Genomic DNA, 24,822 nt, shown 5'->3' with positions numbered 1-24,822 from the left:
ACCTGGGAGGAAGCTCTTGCTGTTTTTCTGAATCGTGGAGAAATTATAAAATGAACTCTGAAGAGGCCTCAGGTTTTCCAAGTCACTCACTCTCTTTACCTATAGGAGCACTTCTGGAAAAGTTGGGAGCCTTAATGCAAAAACTGTTTGCAAACTTAGATTATAAAATAACTATCATTCCTTTTTTTTTTACCTTTATACTTGAGGAATAGTCTTTTTTCCTATTATCATTGAACTCCTTTAGTGAGCCTTTACTGTTAAAAATGATTTATGCAAAGAATTTTGCTTGATTTCATGCAAATTTGGTTACATGCTTTATGTTACATGCTTCATGTTACATACGTTTGCTATATACTTTATGTAGTGGAACCTTTAGACTAGAGCCTTCTTGCAATAAATGAAATTAAATGGGAGTTAACTTATAACTTAGTAAATTAAGTGAAAGTGCTAAGAATTCCTGCTCCCATGGCAATGAAGAAGTCAGGCTGAAAAGCTGTAGCCCAGACACCTCAGCAGAGACAAGAGCTTCTCTGGGCCATTGGTTTACTTCCTCTATGCTTTAGCTGTGAAAATGTGGCTTCAGATATTATCTGTTTTCATTATAATTATGCATGGTCCATGATTCACTGTCACTTGGAAACACACCTGCGGTTTGCTTTTAAAAATAGCATGAATCCATAGATTGAATAAAACCATGCCAGATGTTTATAATGGAAAACAATACATAAAAAATACATTTTAAAAGATACTCGGGTGCTCTGTTTTGACGCTTTGGTATAACTTTTACATGTTACTTAATGACATCATGATGATTTATAACCTTAGGAGATACATGAAATACTTCAATGTTCACAGAAAAAGAATTTTAATTTAAAAATAATGGCACAATTTTGCATGATAGGAAACCAATTTACCTTTTCCAGGAAATTTCACAATATGCTCTCATTATGAAAGCATACAGTTTTTCAGTAAAGTCACCCAAAAGGATATTTTCCTTCACGTGATTAATAACCAAGAATGATTCATGACATATACTGACAATTACTGATAGTCTGATAACCGCTAAGAAGCTGTTCTAAAGTCATAAGCCTCTATTCTTGCAGAGCATGTAACAGGTGTTCCCACTCCCTCTGTCCTTTGTATACACATTCATTCTGTATTCAAATCACAGAAGCAAGAGACAGGATAGGGTCTGTTACCTCACTGCTAATTTCCCTAGCAAATAAACCAGCAGCTGCTGGTCCATGAACCACGTTGCCACCAGGAACAGGGCATTATATGCAGGGACAGGATGCTTTCATGGAGTCCTTCAGCAGCACAGTTGGGGGCTTTCCTTCTCTTAGGTAAGGCACTGCATAAATTGTGTTTCAGCTTGTTGTTTGTTTTGTTTTGTTTTTAATCGTGAGCATAAGGTAAATATTTGCTCTAAACTGTAGATTCACTCAGATAATTGAAGAACAGCTCAGAACCTTTTGAACAATAACACACTTTGTTCCAGCAAAGAGCAAGAACATTTAGGAGAAATGAGGTTTGATAAACAGATGATTGTGGTTTTCTTAGAACAGCAATTATTGTCAACAGCACTCATTAAGACCTTCTAAAAACCCAGTGAGGGGGATCCCTGGGAGGCTCAGGGGTTTAGTCCCTGCCTTCAGCCCAGGGCGTGATCCTGGGGTCCAGGGATCGAGTCCTGCAACAGGCTCCCTGCATGGAGACTGCTTCTTCCTCTGCCAGTGTCTCTGTGTCTCTCATGAATGAATAAATAAAATCCTTAAAAAAAAAAAAACCTAATGAATTTCTTCTTTTTACAAACTTTACATATAGATTTCATAGTCTCTAATGCATTTTATTTTGGCAAATATTCACATAGGTCATGAATTTGTGACCGTTTTTAGTGAAACTCATAACAATTTATAAAAATGATTTAATTATGATAAACTGCTTCATTTTAAATTACCTATCATGAAATGTGAGAAAAGGTGAGTTTTCAAAGTTACGAAAAACATTTTATACACAATAGGGAGAAAATGTGTTAAAATATTATTTCTCCAAAATATCGTTAGCCTTTCTCTTTGCCCAGTGGCTAGTCCTATTAACTACTTTTTTCTTGACTTTACTGTTTTCCTTTTATTCGTCTTTTCATTCTTAGAGTTTAAGAGTCTTTCTCTAACATTCCCGTTGTTTTTATGTCATCTTTTTTTTTTTCACCAGGTGTTCCCTTTCTCATTCTTCTTATTGATTAGTTTTAAAAATCAAGTTCCTTTCTTGCTTTGTCTATAGTCAACAGATAGGGACTCAAAAAAGACTTTATTCTTTAAATTTTAAGAATGGATTAACTAAGCAATTTGTCTTAGCCTTTTGCAGTTTAGAGCCTCGCTTTCACTATCTTTTGTTATAGTTTTCATTGTAAATGCGATTATTATTCAAATTATATGTAACTATATATCCCACGTATTTTGAGGTGTTCAGTTTGTAAATTTTTCTAGAAAGTGTTTGAGTTTCCCATAGTTATGATTGCCCCAGAGTTGATGTTGTCAAATTCAAACCTATATAGATTTTTAGTTTTTGAGTTTTTAGAAAAAATCAACAATCACCATAACTGATGTTTTATCTTTGAGCATTTTTCTGGGCTCTGAAAGTATTCTGTGTGTCAGTGTCCCCACTTATTTTTAATTTTATAACAACGGGAATGCTGTCATTTCATGAGTAATATTTTTGAAATTGGCTTTAAGAAGAACTTAAAGACAATTTATTTGAGGAATTTGACTAAAATAAAATGTACAAAAGTACATAGAAATAGCATGTTCCTTAAAAAAAAAAAAAAGAAATAGCATGTTCCTTAAGTTATCCCTTAAGTCTTTCTTACGCAAATTCGCTTTTCTCCATTGATAGTATGTTGTAAAGACCATATGTGATGTGGAAATCTTTTTGTCTTTAGAATATTAGAAACCTGACTGTTTTTCTTTTTTTTTTTTGAAAAAAATCTTAAAATTTTTGAAGCCCAAAATATAGCTTTTAAAGTCTATTCAAAGCACAACATAATTTCTATTTTCCCTAAGGATACAGGAGTTTATTTTCAGTCAACAATAGTTGTGTTATGCTTGCTAATATCATACATGATAAAGGGGAAGTAAATGCCAACTATCTTGAGGTACAGCTAGAGGTCACTTTGTGAAGTTTGATGTTTATATTCAATACAGTGAAACTGGTCTAGGGAGTCTTTTGTTGCTGGAATATAGATAAATTTTACAATATGACTTCAAGTGTTTCCTAACACCAGACATTCCTTTATAGTGCTATTGTTAAACAGTTTAAGGAAGTCTCTAAAAGGGAGATTATTGCTATAATGTTGTACGTCAGATTATTAATGTTCCTCCAAGTTAACATAATGCCTTATATGCAAAAAGTCTATAAGGGTTTTCTTTTTTGGGGAGGGGGTTCTTTTTTATATTTAAAAAGTAGGTGTTAGTGAATCTAATAATAAAATTGAATTTTTATTTGAGTCCAATTATTTGGAATATCAAAAAGAAATTAAATTTCATCAATTTTTGATCATTTATTTTCCTAAGGTTTATTTGTTCATGCAGAGGTTAACTTTCTAAAATCAATAGCTTCAGTTCTTTAGGTTTTCTCATACACCTAGAAAAGAAAGCTTGAAAAATTCTCAAAATGAAGGTAATTTTTTTAAGTTAATACACTACTGTATGACAGCATAGCTTCATCACATCAATAGTGCAAAATACAGCAATGGCGAAAGAGTGTGTTCTTAAGATGTACAGAAGGTATCCAATTATCTGTTTATTCACTAAAGTTCACTACAAGTAAGGATTATATCATATCAATAGGTTCTTTCCTACAAAATGAAAATATTTTAGTAGCTGAGATAAGACACTGTATAAAGAAAATTACATTATTTGCTGATATTCTTATAACTTGCTATCTATAATTTATCTGATAAAATGGTATAGGCAATCTAAGGAAAAAGCTATTGTAATAGCTGCACTATCTCTGTCATATGTATATTTGAAAAACCACATATATTTGAAAAAATTAAATGATATGATTTCATATGATTTGATGTCATATATATTGAATGCATTCAGAGATATTGGTAGTGGTGTATTATTTAAGGCACAATGACATGACACAATTTCTAAAATAGCCCAAAGAACTAGTTCACACCCCGTAGACAATTATTATGACATATAAAATGTTATTTTCTTCTAAAATAGTTTCATTATTCCTGGGCTGCCTTATATGTATTGTATTTAACCATTTATTAAATAAAATTAGCTTCCCATAACTTCAGTCATAGACTCTCCAATTAGTTTTTTCATACTTAAGACTCAATATTCTGATTCAAGATCCCAAAGTCACCAACATTTTCTATTCTAGTTGTGCTAGCCCCCCATAGTAGTAAAGAGCCTCCCAACAATTTTCTGACTAATAAAATCTCAGTTATACTTTAAACTACAACTACAAAAAAAAAAAAAAAAAGAGTAGATGAAAAACAGTTCTTCCCCTTTTCCAAAAAACAAAGCAAAAAAAAAGGGGGGAAAAAGACATAAATAAGGACTTCTGACTTTCCCAAACAAGAACTGATTGGCCAGAATTGCATTCAGGCGATCTATAACTACAACTCACTGTCAAAGTCAACTACCGAGTTTTAAGGCAGCAGCCATGCAGCTTTTTCCAGTGCATTCTCAAGACAATGATGTGGATTCCCACCATCCCTCACAGTTCCTGAGCAAAAAACCACAGAATTTCCATCTTACTAAAGGACATCCAGGGATTGTAATGTAAGCAGACCAAAACCTGAGAGTCAATACTTCAAAATTCTCTGGGCCCTCTCAATTAAAAATGGGTCCTTCACCTTCTAATGTAAGATAGCTGCTACCCTGAGAAAAGCATCTAAGGATGTCAAGAACAAAATGTAAAGAGTAGGAAGACACTTAGACCTCATCTAATATTACCCTCCTTTCACGCATGAGAAAACTGAGGTCCAGAGAATTAAAATGACTTATCTAAGGCCATTTACCTGGCCAATTGCTATTTTATCCCTAGTGTGTAAACTTTTACTAAGACCTTGCATTTCAGCTGATTTTTAACTTTATCAAAGTGTCAAATACATAAATTTCTCTGCAAATTTAAAGATTAGGTTCCTAAAATCTCTTATTTCAAAGCAATTTGCAAGTGATGAATTTATGACTGAATGGTGAGAGTAGGACAAGGAAGTCCAAACCCAAGAGTGAACCATGAAACCTCATAAATACTTTCATATTCACTGGTATAAAAGGAGACAGCAACACACTTTATAAGTACAGTGAAAATTACATTTGATGTATCTCAGGTTACTGATCCTGGGTATTAAAAAAAAATGTTTTTGTTTCTCGCGTACCAGGATTATGTCAGGCACTTCCTACCCCCAACTTCAATGAAAAACATATAGATGTATGTTGTTTTGTACAGGTAACACATATGTTAAGAGGAATATTTTCCTTTTCTGGTCCCCCATCTAAATGCCCAGTGTCTTTCTCAATCTGTGACTTGAAGAACTTCACTTTCTTCTATTGGTCCCTATTTCACATATCACAGGCATTACTAGGTCTAGGTCCTAGATTTACTTTCTCTTTTTTTCTCTTAATGATTTCCTTGCAGAAACCACTACTCGTTTGCATAATCCACTTTACCTCCTCTTTAGAATTCCCAGCACCAGTTCCTTCTTTTTCTAATGATTCAAACTAGGGCCAACTACAAAGCTAACATTCTTACACTTGCCAGAAAAGAAAACAGAAGTGAATCCTCATACCTTTGTAACTCCTTTGTTATGGACCAAATCACTAAAATGAATGTGCAGGTACAGCCCATTATCAGAAAAAAAAATTATAAAATCCATCACAAATACAGAGTCCAAGGAGACTATAAGGCACATATTCATTTTGCCCATAGAGTTACCTAATTCTCAATTCATATAGTCAGTCTCAGGTAAGCACCTGGGAGTTCCTTCTCCTACTCACTTCCTGTGATCTTCATCTTTGTGCTTTCTCCTAAGTTTTCTAACTTGTCTGCCAGATCCAGGTCTCACTCTCTACCAACAGCTAACTGAGGACCAAAATGATGGAAATCTTTACCCTCATCTCCACCCTGGGAAGTAAGAGAGAGATTTACTGTTGGTAGAATTTGGTTCCTCATAGTAGCAGACCTACCTCTTTTAGTTTCTCAAAAAAAATCATACACACAGACTTTTTTACCTTTCCTTTCCTTTCCTAATATTGATGGCCTTTTTTTTCCCTAAGATTTTATTTATTTATTTATTTATTTATTTATTTATTTATTTATTTATTTAAGAGAGAGAGAGAGAGAGAGCGCGCGCACAAGCAGGAGGAGCTGCAGAGGGAGAGGGAGAAGCAGGCTCCTCACTGAGCAGGGAACCTACAGACATGGGGCTCCCTCCCAGGACCCTGAGATCATGACCTGAGGACCCTGGGATTATGACCTGAGCCGAAGGCAGACACTTAACTGACTGAGCCACCCAGACACCCCTATTGATGGCCTTTTATAACATCACTTAGATAAAGCTTAAAGACCTTCTTTCCAGTAGGGATGAAAAGGAAAAGCGATCAAAGAAAATAACCATTTTTATATGGGAAAATTGAAATTGTAAGATATCTGTATTTATGCCCAAATCTCTTTTCTTATCTAGGATTTTTATTCCATATTCAGCTTCATCAAGTTTTCTCTTTCTAGTGGATCATTTTAGTAGCTACAAACATAATGTTCAGCATCCATCCAAAGGAACAGAGAAGAAAGAAAAGAACATTTTGGGATGCCTAGGTGGCTCAACAGTTGAGCATCTGCCTTCGGCTCAGGGCGTGATCTTGGGAGTCCCGGGATTGAGTCCCACATTAGGCTCCCTGCATGGAGCCTCCTTCACCCTCTGCCTATGTTTCTGCCTCTCTCTCTCTCTCTCTCTCTCTCTCTCTCTGTGTGTGTGTGTGTGTATGTGTCTCTCATGAATAAATAAATGAAGTTTAAAAAAAAGAAAAGAAAATTTTTCCAGTTCCCATTTACAACAAAACTCCCCAGAAGAATTGTCAATACTCACTGAATATAGTTTCTGTTCTTTCTTTTTTCCCTCACTGTTCAAAGTACTTCACATTTAAATTCCTGCCATTCTTTCCTTCACTATTTCAAATGTTCATATGTTGTCAGTAGTATATTGCTCCCTTTTAAAATGAAGGTATCAAAACACATAGCTTTTAATTTAGGATTCCAGCAACATGGTAGTCTGAACTAAGGAAGATCCTCTTCTTAATTGCAAATACTAGAAGTGCTAAATAAATTTTCAATATATGTATCATGGCTCAAGGTAAAAGTGTGGAAATCTCCAGGGGCAAGAGAATAAGAAGAAACCTGCATACATAGCAGTGACTACATGGGCCCAAACCACACAGGTAGGTAGGAGGCTGGAAGCCAGGGCCATGCTTTGAGCAGAGCTCCATGCCCTAAGGCCCCCCTGGCTCTCATTCTCTCTTAAACCCACATTAATCAGGCTTTCATCCCCAGTATATCTTTTCAATATTACCTCTTTGATGTCAAATGGGCACTCAAATGAACGTGTCCAAAATTAACTCCTACTCTGCCTCACAAAAATCTATTGTTCCCAGGCTTCCCCATGGTTAATTTCTTAGTTGGCATCCATTCTTCCAGTTGATCACGTTAACAACCTTGGAATCATTCTTGACTCTTCTTTGATTCTTGTATTTCACGTGAGTGTGTCATCAAATCCTATTAGCATCTCAGCCTTTCTCATAATATCTTTACTACCACACTGGTCTATAGTACAAACATCTCTTGCCTACTTTACTGCAGTCACCTCCTCAGTGGTCTCCCTGCTCCTGCTTTTGTCCCTAAATTGTTCTATTCTCACAGTTGCTAGATTATACAAAAAAAAAAAAAAATGAAGATTATATCCCTCTCTGCTCACAAAATTCCAGTTTCACCCCCATCTCACTCAGTGTAAAACTGCCAAAAGATTTGCCATGATCCTAAGATATTGCCTGATCTGTCCCCAGCCACCTTGCTGACCTCATGTCTTACCACTCTCTTCCCCCTCCTCCCCTCTGCTCCCTCTATTTCTGCCTCTTGCTATCCCTCAAACACGCCAACCAGATTCACGCTTCTGGGCAAGAATGACTGATCATGAATCCTAATGATCTAATGCCATTCTCCTTGGGATATTTCCATGTGACAAGCCTTTGGCTAAAGGGGAAAACTTCTAATAATGGACTAGTAAGCCATTGCAGAAGACTTTGGAGGGAGATTCTGAAGAGGAAGTAGCTTCTCAAGTGTTTCTAGAATCACAGAGTTTAATTAGGATACGATATGATTCAAACACAATTTCATAATTTTTAGAAGTTTCACTGGACTTTAGAACTAATAATCTTTCCCAGTTCTCCTTTTCCCATTATTCTTTAACAGTCATAGATAATAACTTCTGCTTTTCCTTTTCATCTTGACTTTAAAGAAGCCATTGAATCAACATAGTCTTTGGGTGGAGTTTTTAAAATACAGAAGGTTTCAGAGACAAATATTTACCTGTACAGGTCCTAGAATGGTCAGTACCTAGAAGCCTCTCTTCTTTGCAAGCATTATTGCCAGATCAGATTCTGTCTTTATTGCCCCTTAGGTTGTGAAATGTGGCTCAGGGTCATTATGACTTTCCTTTCCTTCATAGCAGGTGCTTGCTCAGGGCTGAAAGTGGCAGTGCCCTCACACACCGTTCATGGCATCAGGGGTCAGGCCCTCTACCTTCCCGTGCACTATGGATTCCACACTCCAGCATCAGACATCCAGATCATATGGCTGTTTGAGAGAACCCACACGATGCCCAAATACTTACTGAGCTCCGTGAACAAGTCTGTGGTTCCTGATTTGGAATACCAACACAAGTTCACCATGATGCCACCCAATGCATCTCTGCTCATCAACCCACTGCAGTTCACCGATGAAGGCAATTACATTGTGAAGGTCAACATTCAGGGAAATGGAACTCTATCAGCTAGCCAGAAGATCCAAGTGACCGTTGATGGTGAGTCCACTATAAGTGACATGGGCAGCTGGGTAGCATGGCAATTAGTAACAGCTCAGGAGATTAAACTACCTGGGCTTTAGGTCCTGGCTCTGTAACTTTGGGCAGATTAACTAACCCAAAGCCTTAGTGTCTCATGGCACAAGTTACATTATCTATCTCATGAGGCTTTCTGAAGATTAAATAATACACACATGTAAAGTATATGCATAGTAAAAAAAAAAGTATATGCATAGTGCCCAACTAAAGATAAGCAATAAGCAGAACTTATTATTTGTTTTCCTGGAAACCATCAAGGATAAAGTTGCTGATATAATAAGATGGAAGAAATTTTATTTTCTCAATATCAGAACATACCTTGGGAAGAGCCCTGTTTTTGTCACATGAATACTTTTATCTTGATACACCATTTGGGGGAGGATGAGACTTGCTCCAGGACTGTACTGAAGGAGCCATGGAAGTTGCTGGAAATGTCCTCTGGGGGAATATGGAGTCAGCTGAATTTCATACATTTAGTTTCCTTATTGAGGTATATAAGTAGCATTCCTGAAATATATTATGTCCAAATCCCAACGTCTGATTTTTCCCCTAAAGCCTATTTAACAGGTTACTACTTAAAATTTCCTCCAATTTAGCAGATACCAACTCCATTCCATCAGTTGCTCAGGGCAAAACTTTGCCATTACCATTGACCCTCTCTCACACCCCATCCAGTCCACAAGTTATCACTGTCAGCTTTACCTTCAAAATGCAGAGTTCAGGCACTTCTTTCCACTCCCTCTACTGCCCGTCTCAACCCTACCACCAGCTCTGGCCTGGACTATCCTTAATAGCCACCACCTGACCTCCCTGCTTCTACTCCTGCCTCCCGCAGCCTTAAATTCTGCGATTGCTTTCTATCCCATTTAGAATAAGAGCCAGAGTACTAACAATGTCCTACAAGGCCCCACATGATCCCTTTCAGCATACCCAGTATCTGTCTGACTCTGTTTCCTACCTCCCTTCCCCCTCACTCATTCTGTTCTGACCATACTGCCCTCCTAGCTTTTCCTACAACAGATCAAACACACTTATACCTCAGGGCCTTTGATTCAGTCTACCTAGACTCCTTTTCTCCTAGATAGTAGCATTGTTTCCTCCCCTATTTCCTTTAGGTCTCAGACAAAATGTCACTTTATCTACCAAAGTCTTCCTGATTGCCTTATAAAGTATAACCTCAATCCCCCAAACACAGAGAGAGAAAGAAAGAGAGAGAGAGAGAGATGGAGAGAGAGATTCCCCCAAACAGAAAGAGAGAGAGAGAGGGAAAAAAAAGAGAGTTACTATCTATCTTGAGTTCTGCTTTATTCTTTTCACAGCACTTATTTCCACCAAGGTGTCATATATTTTTATTTGATTATTTTTTCTCTCCCCCACCTAGAATAAGAGTTTCATGGGAGCAGGGACTTTGTATTGTTTACTGCTTTGTCCTCAGCACTTAAAAGCTGATGCTGGACTTTAGTAGGCATTCAGTGTGTGTGTGGAGTAAATGAGTAGACAGCAGAAAGACTGAGAGGAGCAGAGGCACAGGATGTGGAAGCAGATGCCTACACAGCAACTATGAAAAGAGAAAAGGAGAAAATGTTAATGAATTTCTCCCAGGTAGTATCCTACCTCTCCCCAAAACTAACTGGAACATTCCATTGCAGGTTAATATATCGTAAAATTGGATCTATTTGGGGAAATGCAACTAAAATGTTTTAATAGGGGTTTAGGGCCTATGCAAAATATCTTCCTGGGAAACTTCCACATGTGAGTCACACTGTTTAAGGCAGCCTATTCTGATTGGTTCTCCCCATAGAAGACCTTTGACATTACTTATTTGACTTATCTCATACCACATCTGTTTCTACACAGAGATATTTGAAACATAAGCTTTTCCTGTGTAATAAATGTACACAACTTATTTTTCTTTTTAAATCACAATAATATACACAAAAGCTACACATCCTTTGTTCTTGCCTGGGACTCTAAAGGATTAAATTGAATGGACAAGTTGATTATACCCATCTTAAGAAAAACTGGAGGCTTCAGAACTACTTAGGTCCCTTGCAAATTATTTCAATTTACTTTCTTCTTATTTTTCATTCTCTTCTATAGTCTCTGGGCTGAAGGACTGGATCTGTTTATTTCTCAATGCACATATTTCCATGTGGGAAAATGTGTACATGAGTCAAGAGGAATTTACCTACAGAGAAGCATCAACCCCAATTTAAATCTCGATAGGAAATTGAAATCTAAATATTGGAACCAATCATTTCTCACTTATATATCATCTCACCCTCTCTGAGTCCTGTGAAGATGCATAGAAGATTATTAAACATATATCTCTCCAAAATGCAGCAGAGAAACATTGCTAGATATAAAGCCCTCTTCATTTTATCACTGACTGCTGTGTAACTCTTTATCAAACAAAGCCAAGAACTTCAAAGATTAATGAAGTTTCCTGAAAATATTTGTGGATACTTATATAATTCCAACTACGACCCAATAATTTTACATTTAAGGCTCAGGGAAGAAATATTTACTCATTCATGGAAATTTGTTCATTTGACAGATAACATCATGTACCAGATTCATGACATAAAACTATTTTTCCATGACTTAAGTTCCAACAGAAATTACTACTGGATTTGTCTTTTATATCTCCAATGGGATAAAGCTGCAATAACATTTTATCCTGTTTTGAAATTGAGTCAGTGTTGAAATGTTGACTGGTTTGGTTTGTAAAGTGACTAACATAATGTTGCATGGCAATTGAAACATATCACTAGTTCATTTATATAGAAAAAGAAATGTAAGTGGTGAAAATGTGATTATCTAAAACTTTCCCTTAATATTTCCTGAGTATAATATATATGAGCTATATATTTTACAGATGGTGGATAAAAATTTAGGTTCATCTAACCCAAACAGCTATTCTTGGGACATTAAAACAAATCAAGAGAGGGGAATACCATGTAAACTTTGCCCGTGAGCATATACCTTTATGGTGTGGGAGAAAGTACAATAAACAGGAAATAAGATAATACACTAACTGCATTATCTATAAACTAAAGGTTTTCATTAGAAAATCCTTGAAGAATACATTCTAGAATATAAACGATATTTTTATATTTTGTTATTTTGCATTTTCCATTAATTATTTTTTATTGATATTTAATTATTTTCTGAACTGTCTACATCTATAAAAATGTAAAATTTTAGAATCATTTCCCCAGGTTTGGTATGTGAAAGACCACACAGACTTGTATTATAATTCCATGGTAGCAAAAATCATTTCTATCTCTTTTGATATTGCAGATCCTGTCACAAAACCAGTGGTACAGACTCAGCCTTCCTCTGGAGCTGTGGAGTATGTGGGGAACATGACCCTGACATGCCTCGTGGAAGGAGGTACCCGGCTGGTTTATCAGTGGCTAAAAAACGAAAGGCCTGTCCACTCCAGCTCTACCACCTCTTTTTCTCTGCAAAACAATACCCTTCATATTGCTCCAGTGACCAAAGAAGACATAGGGAATTACAGTTGCCTGGTGAAGAATCCTGTCAGTGAGATGGAAAGTGACATCATTATGCCTACCATATATTGTAAGTTTTTAAAATATATATATTCATGACTTTTGTTCTGGGAAATTTACACAAGGGTGTTCACAGAGAATATCAACACAAACTCATTTGTTTTTACATTATTGTAGTACAGTATTAGTTGCAATTATGCTTCCTACACACTGTCTTTGTCATGAAATGTAACTAGTAGCACAATCCTATTTCTTGAAGAATAAGTTGAAATACCAGCCATGGGCCTTTTAGGATACATCTTCTGACTTGGTCAGTTGTGTGACCTTATATCCAGTGGAAAGTAGGAACCTCAATTTTAAGAACCCAGAACCATGCAAAGGCACTAACCTTTCATTGAATCTTGAAACTAGAAGCTATTCTATAGTTAAACAGAAGTGAGAATATGTGCACAATAAAATGTATGAAATACAATGTCATAAATACCATAGGGAAGTGTGCAAAGGACCATAGTGGCTAGGAATAAGAGGGTCTGGGTTCAAATCTTACCTCTCTGTGCCTCAGTTTCTCCATCCATATAGTGGTGATAATACCATTATAATACCAGATAATACCTACTTCATAGAGTTACTGTGAGGAGTAAATCTGTTACTACATGTAAATTGCCCAGAACAGTGACTGACCCATAGTAAGTACTCTATAACTGTTTGCCATTATTATCACTATAATGTTATAAAGCTATGGAAATTCAGAGAAGGAAAACATTACTTCTTGCACTATTGTAGAAAGTAATATTTGAGATGAATCTTGAACAATGAGTATTATTGGGGCAAGTAGCAATGTCCAGAAAAACCATTTCAGGCAATAGGGACAGCAGGAACCCAAACACAAAGCAGAGGTCAAAGTTTAGGCCAATGGTCCAGTTTAGTTAGAGTGTAGGATACAGCAAGGGATGTGGTAGACTAGATGGTCAGATAGATACGTTTGAGGTGAATCATGGAGAACTTTAAACACCCAGCATTATGTGGTAAACAATGAGGAAAAATTGTTTTTTAAACAAAAGTTCAAATAAAAAACGTCTAGTCTTTTATAAGCTAATACTTGTACACACATAGTCTAGGCTAAATCAAAAAATGTTTGTCAAGAGAGCACGTTTTCAAGATAGATCACAAACGTCATACAGATATAGAAATGGTATATTTAAGAGAGGGGAAAAAGGGAAGTAATATTTATTTTATTAACCAACAATACAGAAAAGAAAAGTCACCAATTTTGAACTATATACAGTGATTAAATATATTTAAGAGCAATTTGAGAATATTTTGTTCTGAAAAGTAATCTTCCACATAAAAAAGACTTCATATGTTGTATAATTCATTTTTTGGTGTAGGGGAACCAAAGAGGATTAATTCCTAGTCCAACGTAGTCCAGAATTCATTGTCTCAGAGATGAACCATTCCCTTCATGTAGAAACAGAAGAAATTATATGAAAAAGTGCCATAGAAGGAGGAAATTACAGTTTTTCACCAAGAAACACCAAAACATCACACACTGCAAGCAATTTACTTGAGATTTCTTACAGTCATTAATTACACTGTGTTTAACAATGTCATTATTTTTATAGCAGAATTTTTAGCTATATTTTTATAGTTTAATGTAATTTTATATTCAGATGACATTATGAAAATACTGCCTTAATGCACAGACTGAGAAACAGATTCACAAAGAGAGTATAAACTGTGTCTATCTGCATGACTAACATTGTATTGGAGTGAAATATTCAGATTTGGTGCAGTCTTTTTATAAGTGTAGTTATCTTCTTGACTGAATAAGTTTATTCTGACATGAATTAACACTTCCATTCAACTGCAAGTAGCACAAGACCTAAGCATTGAAGTTATTGAAACAGTGAAAAAAAAAATATGAGCAGGCAAAGTGAATCAAACCTAGGGCTATGTAGATACATCTTTACGTTATTCTTTATTACTTGGTCTAAATGGTTTATGTTCACATAGAAGGGACAAAATGCAAAACAAGGTATTAAAGCAGCCGGATATCATCTCCTGAATATTAAGCCAAAGGAACCATCATTCAGTATGGTGAGAGACAGCAGGAAGGGAGCTTGTGCTGGAGCATGCCTTATTAAGTGATGATCTTTTGTTTTAACAACATTAAATTCTAGTTAATATCATGTCATTTGGGGAATGCAGTGGAGAGCACAGTGGTTATGAGCCTGAGTTGAAAATTGAGACTGCCTGAGCTAAAGCCTTGGTTCTGCCTTTAGCAGTATATGCAAGAGACCCCCTTTTTGTGCATCAATGTCATCATCTCCTTATCTCCACTGTCCTTGGTATAAGGTTCATGCCTGTCTCAAGAGGGCTGGGCAGGAGATCCCTGGGTGGCTCAGTGGTTTGGGGCCTGCCTTCAGCCCAGGGCATGATCCTGGTGTTCTGGGATCGAGTCCCACATCGGGCTCCCTGCATGGAGCCTGCTTCTCCCTCTGCCTGTGTCTCTGCCTCTCTCTCTTTCTCTGTGTCTCTCATGAATAAATAAATAAAATCTTAAAAAAAAAAAAAGAGTGCTGGGGAGGATTAGGTGAGATTAATGAATAAAGAAGCCAGTGAGTGGCACATAGGAAGAACTCAATGATCTTAGTTCTTCCCTCCCCCCCATACACCTTTTTTTTTTTTCTTGCTTGCTTTTTTTCCTGTGAGCCAAATCTAGACTGATATAATTGGGAATATGGCAGCAAGAAATTATGGAGAGCCTGTATCATTTAGAAGATGCCTGCAAAATGAAAACTGAAAGAATGCCTTGAGAAGAACATTTTATTTCCCGAACACAATCAGTAGTTAACATACTTTATTTTGTTTACGTGAAAATACTTTCTTTACATGAATTCTTTTTTATATCTATGTGTCTCTCCATCTATTTGCCTATCTTTAAACTCTAGCCATAGATTTAAACAAAAAATTCCTGGGGGAAATTGCATGAACAAATACAGGTACATGAGAGTATCATTTGCATCTTTAAATATACTTTTATTTGGCTATATAGTTTATTTTAATTGGACAAAGTGAGAATAAGACTTTTCTCTCTTTCTTCCTTTCTCTTTATGTATTTCTTTTTTCTTTCTTTCTTTCTTTCTTTCTTTCTTTCTTTCTTTCTTTCTTTCTTTTTAGAGAGAGAGCATGTATGCATGTGTGTGTGCACAAGAGGGAGGGGGAGGGGCAGAGGGACAGGGAGAGGGAGAATCTTAAGCAGACTCCATGCCTAGCGCAGAGCCTGGCTAGGGGCTCAGTGTCACAACCCCGAGAACATGACCTGAGCTGAAGGCAAGTTAAACACTTAACTGACTGAGCCACCTAGGCACCCCTAATTTTTCTTTTAACATGCACAAGTTCATGCCCCAATATCATTATTATCATAGAATGTGGTGATACACAGTGTGTAAAGAATAAAAATGAGGGAAAAAACCATAATCACACCTATAAATGGTAGATAATATGAATGTTAAATGTTAAACCTTTAAATTCCTAAGTCTTTTTTCTGACCCAGTGTTATTTTAAAGAATGAAAATATCCTCATCTGAATAAATTCAGATTTCACAGAATATGTCTTCTATCATCTACTAAACATTTTTCTTTACATTCTTTTAGACATAGTCTATGGCAGTCTTACAGAGTCATGAGTAAAGACTAATGGTAGATAGTAGGAAGAAGAACATTTAGAAAATTTACGAATTTATGTTCCATTTACTCATTGTAAAGATGAATTATGTAGACAGTTTAACAACGACTGTTACTCTTACGAAGTGGTAATTGTGAATATAGTATTAATTTACTTTCTTGACTATTTTTACATTCAAATGCAGAGCTCTTAGTCAACAATCTCATCTTACCTTCATTCATTCACTTATTCACTCATAGTTTATTTGATTCAAAAATCAAACATCATGGTCTGGTTTGTGCTAAACAATTATTTATCACATAGCATACAGAAGCATAACTCAGACTCATTAAGTTTTTTCAGACTCATTGATTTTTACATTTTTCATTCTATTGCTATTTTAGCCCTGTTGTTTGTTCTTGGTTTTGGTTTGGGTTTGGGTTTGGTTTAATTTGGGGTTATAATAATTAAATAAAATATATAATGTGAAAATTGGTCATTTATCCTATGATGTGGCATCAACATTTTTGCAATCTTTATCATTCTATACAAATTGAGCATTTGTGCCTTGGTTGATGTTCCCACTTCTCTTTCTTCACCTGGCAACACCCTCCTCTTCCTTCATAGTATCATCTTCTCCAGGAAGGCTTATCTACCCCTACCTTGTCTCAGCTCTTCAGTATGACTAAGAGGTTTGCTGTGCTCCTATATACCTTCTTCCCTAGTACTATCTGCACTAGAGTCTTTCTACTCATAAGCATCTCAACCCCAAATTGAAGCTCTGCATCATTCATTTTTGTATCCCTAGAGCAATACCTGACATGGATTAAGAGTTCAATACAGGTTTCTTGAACTTGACTAAAATGGAACAGATGATCTTCATATCCCTTTCAGATTCCAGTGTTACTTAATGATGCTATAGTGATGTTAAATTCCTATTATAAGATGACAGTTTCTTAATTATAGTACTTTGGCCTTTAGTTTTATTTCTTGTTTTTGTTTTAGTTTCTGCTCTTTAGCAGAGTTCCTCAATAAAAATGTCATATTCCAATATTCCTGCATGGAGGTCCACATCATAATTTAGAATTTCAGCATAAATCAACAATTCTGTTTTCCTAAGGCACTGTTTCTGTGATAGCTTCCTTCATGAAAGCAGGAATTTTTTTTTTTATTTTGGCAGAAAAAGTTTAACAGAATCTATCAAGACTGGTCATGTATGTTTGAGGTTATGACGTCATAACCTAGTTATGGACTTGTTTGAAATATAACATCAAGTTGGTAATTCAGACAAATTCCTACTTATAATCCATGAAATGTATATGCCTTCTAGCTCCGTTGTAAATAATAACCCAGTAACCACTGCATTTTGTGTGCAACATATGGTACTGCTGCAGGGAAGTACTCTAAGTGATAAAAATTAAAGAAAAAAAAAGGTCATTCACAGTAAATACTTACCATCTGCTCCCAAGCAGGGTGGCAAGCAGCATCATGATGGAAATTTCGGTACTGTTCCCGCCCAGCCATAAATTGTTAAAGAGAACAGATGATATGTGATTTTACAAGTCACATAGTAAACAGCCATTTCTGAGGCAAAGGGTTTATTTCAATTGGGAGTTTTCTTACCACAGGAAAGAAACTGGACCAAAATCCAAAGTTAAAGTAGAAACATCCTTCTGCTTTCATTTTTAATGTAAGAGGCCACACTAGTGAATCACTCCAAATGTCTTCAATTGGATTGCCCATTCTCATGAATAACGCGTTAGGCTGTACCTCAAAGTAAAAGAGGGTCCGACTGGATTGCTACAAAGGAAACATCATAGTGTAGTAAGAAAAAAAACATTGTAAGCAGTAGAGAGAGAGAAAGTAGAAAGAAAGGAAAGAAGGAGATAGATGTGTGTGAGAGGAAGAGAGAAGTATAGAAAATTGAAAGACCATATACTGAAATACAGATATTCAGTTCTTCAAATGGTAAAAATACAAGAGTTTTCTTTCCATCTTCGTGATTCTCTAAATTTCATGGTTTCCTGCAATGAACATGTATTTCTTACATAATCAGATAAAGTGTGTTACATTTTAAGAAATCATATCAGAAGCGAGGAACTTAAATGCTTCAAGGTGTTAGGCTCCAAGACCTGGAAAAAAATGTTTCCCACAGAGGCTGGGAAAGTTTGAGGGATATTGAGGCTAACTCTGAAGAGCCAGATTTGCACATAATTAAGATGGAGGAGAAAAGTTTATGCCAATCATGAAACTCAACAAATAGGGAAGTAGCAAAATCAAAATATGCATACATATAGGGAAGATAAGCTAAGACTCCTTTCTTTAGAAGCACGTTTTATTTTTAACAAGAGCAATATTACTAACTTAGGTAATCAACCTTATTCACCAAGCTTGGCTGTGACTGTGGGCTTACTTTAAAAATTGAGCCCATTCTCCAAAATGGAAGAATTACTACTTTTGAGAATACTCCATTATGTTGCAGGGTCCTAAGGCAATTCCAATTGAGGAGTTCTCAAAAAGTTTTGAATAATGTCAGCAGACTGAAAAGAATATTACTTATTTTAATATGTATCAAATTATCAAGCAATTTGTTTTTATAGTCACATTCTGTAAATCCAGTGAAAGACAAAGACTTAAACTGAATGACTGTATTTTTATGACCACACTTCTCTTGTTTATCACTACTTGCAGAAAAGCTCTCTCAGACTTTAATTTTTGTGCACAGACTCAGATCTCTTGTTGTTCCAAAATTTAGTTGATTCCTTCTTTTGGTTTCCCACTATGTGAACCATAACTTGTACCTGGCAGTTGGTGGTCTTTGCTTCCTTAAATGTTCTGTCAGCTTCCGTCAATGCTGACAACTTGAAAGGACCCCGCTGCTCCCTGGGAGAACAGCCACAGAAATCATGTCTATGACACTCGGATTCCCTCCTGATGCCTAGAACACTATTTTGCACACAGTAACATCTCAGTATTGATTTTGGTTGAGTGAGTGAAAACAACTTTTCATTCCCATTATATAACCTACTGTTTAGTGGAATTCAGAATAAGAGGGTTCCAAGTAGCACACAACTCTGAAAGAGTGGTTTTCCCCAGAGAATGTATCATAGCCTGGAATGAGAGAGCCATATGACAGGGTTCTAGTACAGCTAATAAAGTGCTGGAAAGGGCATTCATTTCACTTTAATCTTCTACCTCCTGTTCTTGAATACTTCAAATTTGAAGGTACTAACTTCTATATTTGCCTTCTGAAATCAGGATCATCTCCTGTATACATATTAATGTAAATCTATAGGTTTCCTGTAGATGTTTGTGTCTTTAGGAAGCAAATATGTGTAATGTTCATGTTCCCTTGTTAAATATCATTTATTGTTTTGTATCTCAGTTTCTGTTTTATCTTAGGAAATGTGTTTCCACAATGGTAGATTAGTCAGAAAATGCTGACATAAAAGAGAACCACTCTGGGAAAAAATTTAAGGTTGGCTTGCCAGTATCCAAAATAGCTTTAGCATGGCATCAATTTTTCAAACGTATTTCAAAGGGAGAAAGAACTTTGGCAACCATTCCTGTGGTCAAACTTTTTATAGTAAAGGTGAGGAAAGTGAGACCTAAAAGTTTGAATGACTTCTGAAGAACACTTGACTAATTACTGACAAAATCAGGATTTAATGTAGTTATAACTGATAATGACTACTATGTAATCATTACATCATATTATTCCATATAATGAACGATGAATTCTCAGTACTTTTATTTTTTTATTTTTTTTAAGATTTTATTTATTTATTTATGAGAGACACACAGAGAAAGGCAGAGACATAGGCAGATGGAGAAGCAGACTCCCTGCAGGGAGCCTGATACAGGACTCCATCCCAGGACCCTGGGATCACAACTTAAGCCAAAGGTAGACACTCAACCACTGAACCACCCAGGTGCCCCTCATCAGTACTTTAAAAAGAAAATCAGAACCTTTGAGATCAGGTTATTACTGAGCAAATAATCCATAGCCTTTTCCATTTTATTAATTCCTTGAGAGGAGGAACTGTATCTTACACATTTTTCGCTCATATTAAGTATATTGTCTAATAGTATCTCTCAAACAAGAATTTTTTTATTTATTACTTGACTGAGTACAGAATTAATATATAATTAGACAATTTTATTGTAGAGCTAATACTATAGTTACACAATAAGGAACTATTCTAATATAGAAAATTATACCACATACATTTTGGGGGAGGTAATTAGAATGATCAAATGCATGTATTATAGAGTTCCAACTCTGCTATATAAAAGCTATGGACCATGGGAAAACTAATTTTTTAAATGTTTTTTCCTTCATCTTATAATGGAAATAATAGCATTTACCTCATGTGGTTGCTTTAAAGATTAAATGTGGTTGTCTGTGTAAGCACTTAAAGTGACTTCATATAGAAAGTAGCCAATTGATGTTGGTGATGATCAGTTGAAAACTGAACACAATCATGTCTAAATCTTAAATTTTTTAGAATATAAACCAGAATTTAGACTGAACAAGAAATATTTTATCTTACTGGGAAATTTTTTCAATCTGTCTTTATTTTCTGAAGAAAGCAATGGGAAATGTGTCTCCATCTGCAAGCAGTCTGGTGCCATAGACATAGCAAAATGCCACAAGAAAATTGCAGTAAGGAAAAACACCATGCGATATTCACAATTAAGTAGTATATTAATGATTGATGAATATTTGTTAATGATAGTGAAGATGTATTTGTCCAAACATTCTAAGCTTAGTTTGCAGAGAGAAATTTTTAAAATTATTTAATTGTTAACGTGTCATGAAAATATGGGACACTGCTGTATCTATTAGCATAAACCTGTGCTCCATGTGAAACTATACATTCTATAAATATTTGTATGACCTACCCTAGAACTGAAAGGTAAAGCAGATAATACTCACAGTATGGAGAAAATAATGGCCATAATCTATTTCTAATATGCTTTCAAGTGCAATTTTGGTTTCAGAAAAATGATACTTGTCTAACATGATTGGAGATTTATCAATACATTAATTACTCAAAAGCTTAACACACAGTTAATAGTGTCTCTAAAATTATGTACTAAGTTTCAAGGCTTTCACTATCTCAGATAAGCTCAATCACATCTCAGATAATTTCCATTGTCATGGATATCAGAATAACACATTTTTAGGTCCTCATGATTTATTGGGAATCTAAATGAGGACCTGTTTGCCAAGGTTTAACATGAAGACTTTCATAGAAAATAAAATGCTGCCAAGCTTTCCCAAACTCTGTAACTGTGTTGTGATTATTTATGCCACCTCTTTATTTCTTTTTTTAATTAATGCAGATGGACCTTATGGACTTCGAGTTAATTCTGACAAAGGGCTTAAAGTAGGAGAAGTGTTTACTGTTGATATTGGAGAGGCCATCTTGTTTTATTGCTCTGCTGATTCTTATCCCCCCAACACCTATTCCTGGATCCAGAGGACTGACAATACAACATATGTCATTAAGCACGGGCCTCACTTGGAAGTTGCATCAGAAAAAGTAGCCCAGAAGACAATTGATTATGTGTGCTGTGCTTACAACAATGTAACTGGACGGCGAGATGAAGCTCATTTCACAGTCATCATCACCTCTGTAGGTAAGTATGACATAAAAGGCGAGGATCCCAAGGAAATACAAACACAAGCTGTCCTAGCTCTATTTTACACTTATGTGAAAAGAAAACTATTGTGGATTGTTATAAGCTCTAAGAAACTCTTTCCTGAGTTAACTAATCCATGGCTTCTATGAGTCAAAGAAAGAAAACTCAAAACAAAATGGAGGGAGAATTCAATTGCTAACTCTGAGGGACTATGAAGAAAAAGACAATTCAATAAATGATTTCTAAATATGTGTTTGTATTTTCCTGATTTTAAAATCAGGAATATAATAGAAGCATGCTACTCATTTAAACTGGTTTATATCTGCTATTACATTAATTCAGGTGAATAAATCTCTATAAGTTGGAAATCTGGTTTTCCTACTATCTAATTTGACTCCTAACTGTCCTTCATGGACCTTCCTTCCTCTTTCATCATTTAAACACCTAAAATCTGGATGTTCTCAACAGGAGTCTCAACATCTTGGAAACTACAACATTTTATAAGTCTGTGAACTTTGACATTCTCTAGAAATCATCTGATTTTTCGCAAAGCTCATCAATCCACAGAAAGTTAAATATCACTACCTAAAAATGTATTTCTGCCAAATTCCCATCCTTTTGAGCTTTCTCTTCTCTCTCTCCTGGACACAACTTTACACATAAAGACAAGCCAGTATCCACCTGGGGTACACCCAAGAGCAGGTTTGGACAGGGAGTGGTGTCTGGTGTTGCCTTTTAGTGGTGTAGCAACAAGTGTGCAAAAAGTACCACCCATCAATACTTTCTCTGTTGATCTCTTTCTCTATCTTTACAGCCCTTATGCCTAGATTAGGGCTCATAATATAGAAAGGGTCAATACATTTTGTTGAGTAAATGAAACAAGAAAATAATCCTTCCAATTCTTAGGCTAAATTTTTTAATATGTGGCCCTTGGGCCATGTGCATCAAAATCATCTGGATAGGCCTAATAATGTATTTTTATTAAGACCTCTCAGACCGATTGAGTCAGATCTTGAAGGTAGGATTTAGAAATCTGAATATTTAACATGCACAAGTATGATAATTATGTGTTTAAGTTTTTTTCCCTCTATAGTCTTTTGAACTTATTAAAAAGCCACCAAGAATTCTTAAGACCATAACAAACTACAAATTGATGAAGAAATATATAGTGGATAGAATCCTTCCAGAATTCCTTAAAGTTGAGAGTATTCATATTTGTGAAATCATATGAATTTATATACTGGCACTCTGAGGTGCTTTTTTTATATGAAGAAAATATCACACTTTCTAGAAAAGTGCTATCTAGGGGCATCTGGGTGGCTCAGTTAAACATCTGCGTTTAGCTCAGGTCATAATTCCAGGGTCTTTGAATTGAGCCCTGTGTCGGGCTCCCTGCTTAGCCAGGAGCCTGCTACCCCTCTCCTTTTCCCTCTGCCCCCTATTCATGCTCAATTTCTCTCTCTCTCTCTCTCTCTCAAATAAATAAATTTTTTAAAAAAATTTTTAAAGAAAAGTGCTATCCAACAGAATTTTTTTCAATGAAGGAAATATTTGATATCTGCACTAGCCAGTATGGTAACCACTACCTTCATCTGGCTTTTGAACATTTAAATTTAGCTATGCAACTGTGGTACTGAATTTATTTTATTAATTATAACTTAAATAGCCATATGTGTCTGGTAGCTACCATATTGGACAGTGCAATTCTAGAATTTTTACTTGAATTATGTGTCATTTGGGCAATGGATATTTCCCTTATAGTTCCCCAAAGCATATATGTGTTTAGAGTGCTATAAATCAGAAACTCATTTATTCATTATTTAGCACCTGTTATGGGCCAAATACTGTGGTAAGCATTGAGAATGCCAATGACCACAACCTAATATGAATAGCAAGCATATAAACAGCTAAGGTGCATCCTTTGCTTTCTATTTTACTAAACTTTTAATATGCTTACCCAGATTTTTACCTCAGTAGATAACCAAAGCATAATTTTAAAGCAAGCTGTAATTAAGCATATGAAATCGTTTAATAGCAAACTGGTTGTCATCTTAGTCTTCTTCCTCATTCTCATTGCAAGTGAAAACATGACTACAATATGTAGTTGTATACTGCATTGAAAACTTTCACACTGCCTGAACTTTCTCCATTAATATTTAGCCAAAGTATTTTCATAATATCAGAAGCCCCCAATATTTGATTAAGATCTTATTACCAAAGCCCAAAGACAGCTACAGTCTTTATATCAAATAATTGCCTTTTGCAAAATATAAAAAAAAAAAAACCTGTTTGACCTGTACAAAGACCAGGTATTTGTTATTATAGTAAATAAGAAGAGCAGGTGCTTATTTTTCAGAGGGATTCAGAGTTGTCAACATTAGTGACCTCTTTTTGGTTTTTAGAGCTATTTTTCAACCCCCATATGTCCACAGAACTTTAACTCAGACGGCAGCAAATGGCAAAGTAAATGAGTAGTATTAATATGTTTTAAATATTTGATTTTTAAAAAAGTTTTCCAAATTAACAAATCTCTGCAATAAAGTGTATACTAACCTAAAGTGAAAAAATGAACATCATTTGTAGCTACCAATTGATCGCTAACTGACCATCCACTGTGATAAGCAATCTATGTTAAGATCAGTGGAAATGGGGCACCTGGGTAGCTCAATTGATTAAACATCTGTCTTCAGTTCAGGTCATGATCCCAGGGACCTGGGATTGAGCCCCATGTCATCTCTCCGCTCAGTGGGGAAATCTGCTCCTCCCTCTGCCTCTCTCCACCCCCCACCCACTCACTGGTGTGCTCTCTCTCTCTCTTTCAAATAAATAAATAAAATGTTTTTTTAAAAAAAGGATGG

At 35.7% G+C, this 24,822-nt stretch overlaps 1 protein-coding gene and 1 long non-coding RNA gene across 3 annotated transcripts in view; one reads left to right on the top strand and one right to left on the bottom strand.

Annotated features, from left to right (window-relative positions):
* The first annotated feature begins 1,077 nt into the window (after positions 1 to 1,077).
* HEPACAM2 (HEPACAM family member 2) overlaps positions 1,078 to 24,822 on the top strand; it is a 39,159-nt gene continuing 15,414 nt past the window's right edge. Inside the window, exons 1-4 of one of the 2 annotated variants that reach the window (XM_025471361.3) lie at positions 1,078 to 1,343; positions 8,738 to 9,091; positions 12,434 to 12,718; positions 21,665 to 21,961. In XM_025471361.3, coding sequence (XP_025327146.1) covers positions 1,292 to 1,343; positions 8,738 to 9,091; positions 12,434 to 12,718; positions 21,665 to 21,961 — 988 coding nt within the window. In that variant the 5' untranslated portion in view covers positions 1,078 to 1,291. Of the gene's footprint in view, positions 1,344 to 8,697; positions 9,092 to 12,433; positions 12,719 to 21,664; positions 21,962 to 24,822 lie in introns of those variants that run through there. The other variant, XM_035698280.2, reaches the window with a different exon arrangement.
* LOC125752462 (uncharacterized) overlaps positions 13,846 to 24,822 on the bottom strand; it is a 23,966-nt gene continuing 12,989 nt past the window's right edge. Inside the window, exons 2-4 of the long non-coding RNA XR_007401997.1 lie at positions 17,939 to 18,115; positions 17,771 to 17,821; positions 13,846 to 14,106 (exon numbers count right to left, since the gene is read on the bottom strand). This is a non-coding gene — a long non-coding RNA (uncharacterized LOC125752462). The remainder of the gene's footprint in view (positions 14,107 to 17,770; positions 17,822 to 17,938; positions 18,116 to 24,822) is intronic.

The sequence above is a fragment of the Canis lupus genome, chromosome 14, assembly GCF_003254725.2.
Source record: "Canis lupus dingo isolate Sandy chromosome 14, ASM325472v2, whole genome shotgun sequence".
NCBI lineage: Eukaryota > Metazoa > Chordata > Mammalia > Carnivora > Canidae > Canis > Canis lupus.
Note: the sequence above shows the minus strand (reverse complement) of the source record. Positions and strands in the feature narration are given on the sequence as shown.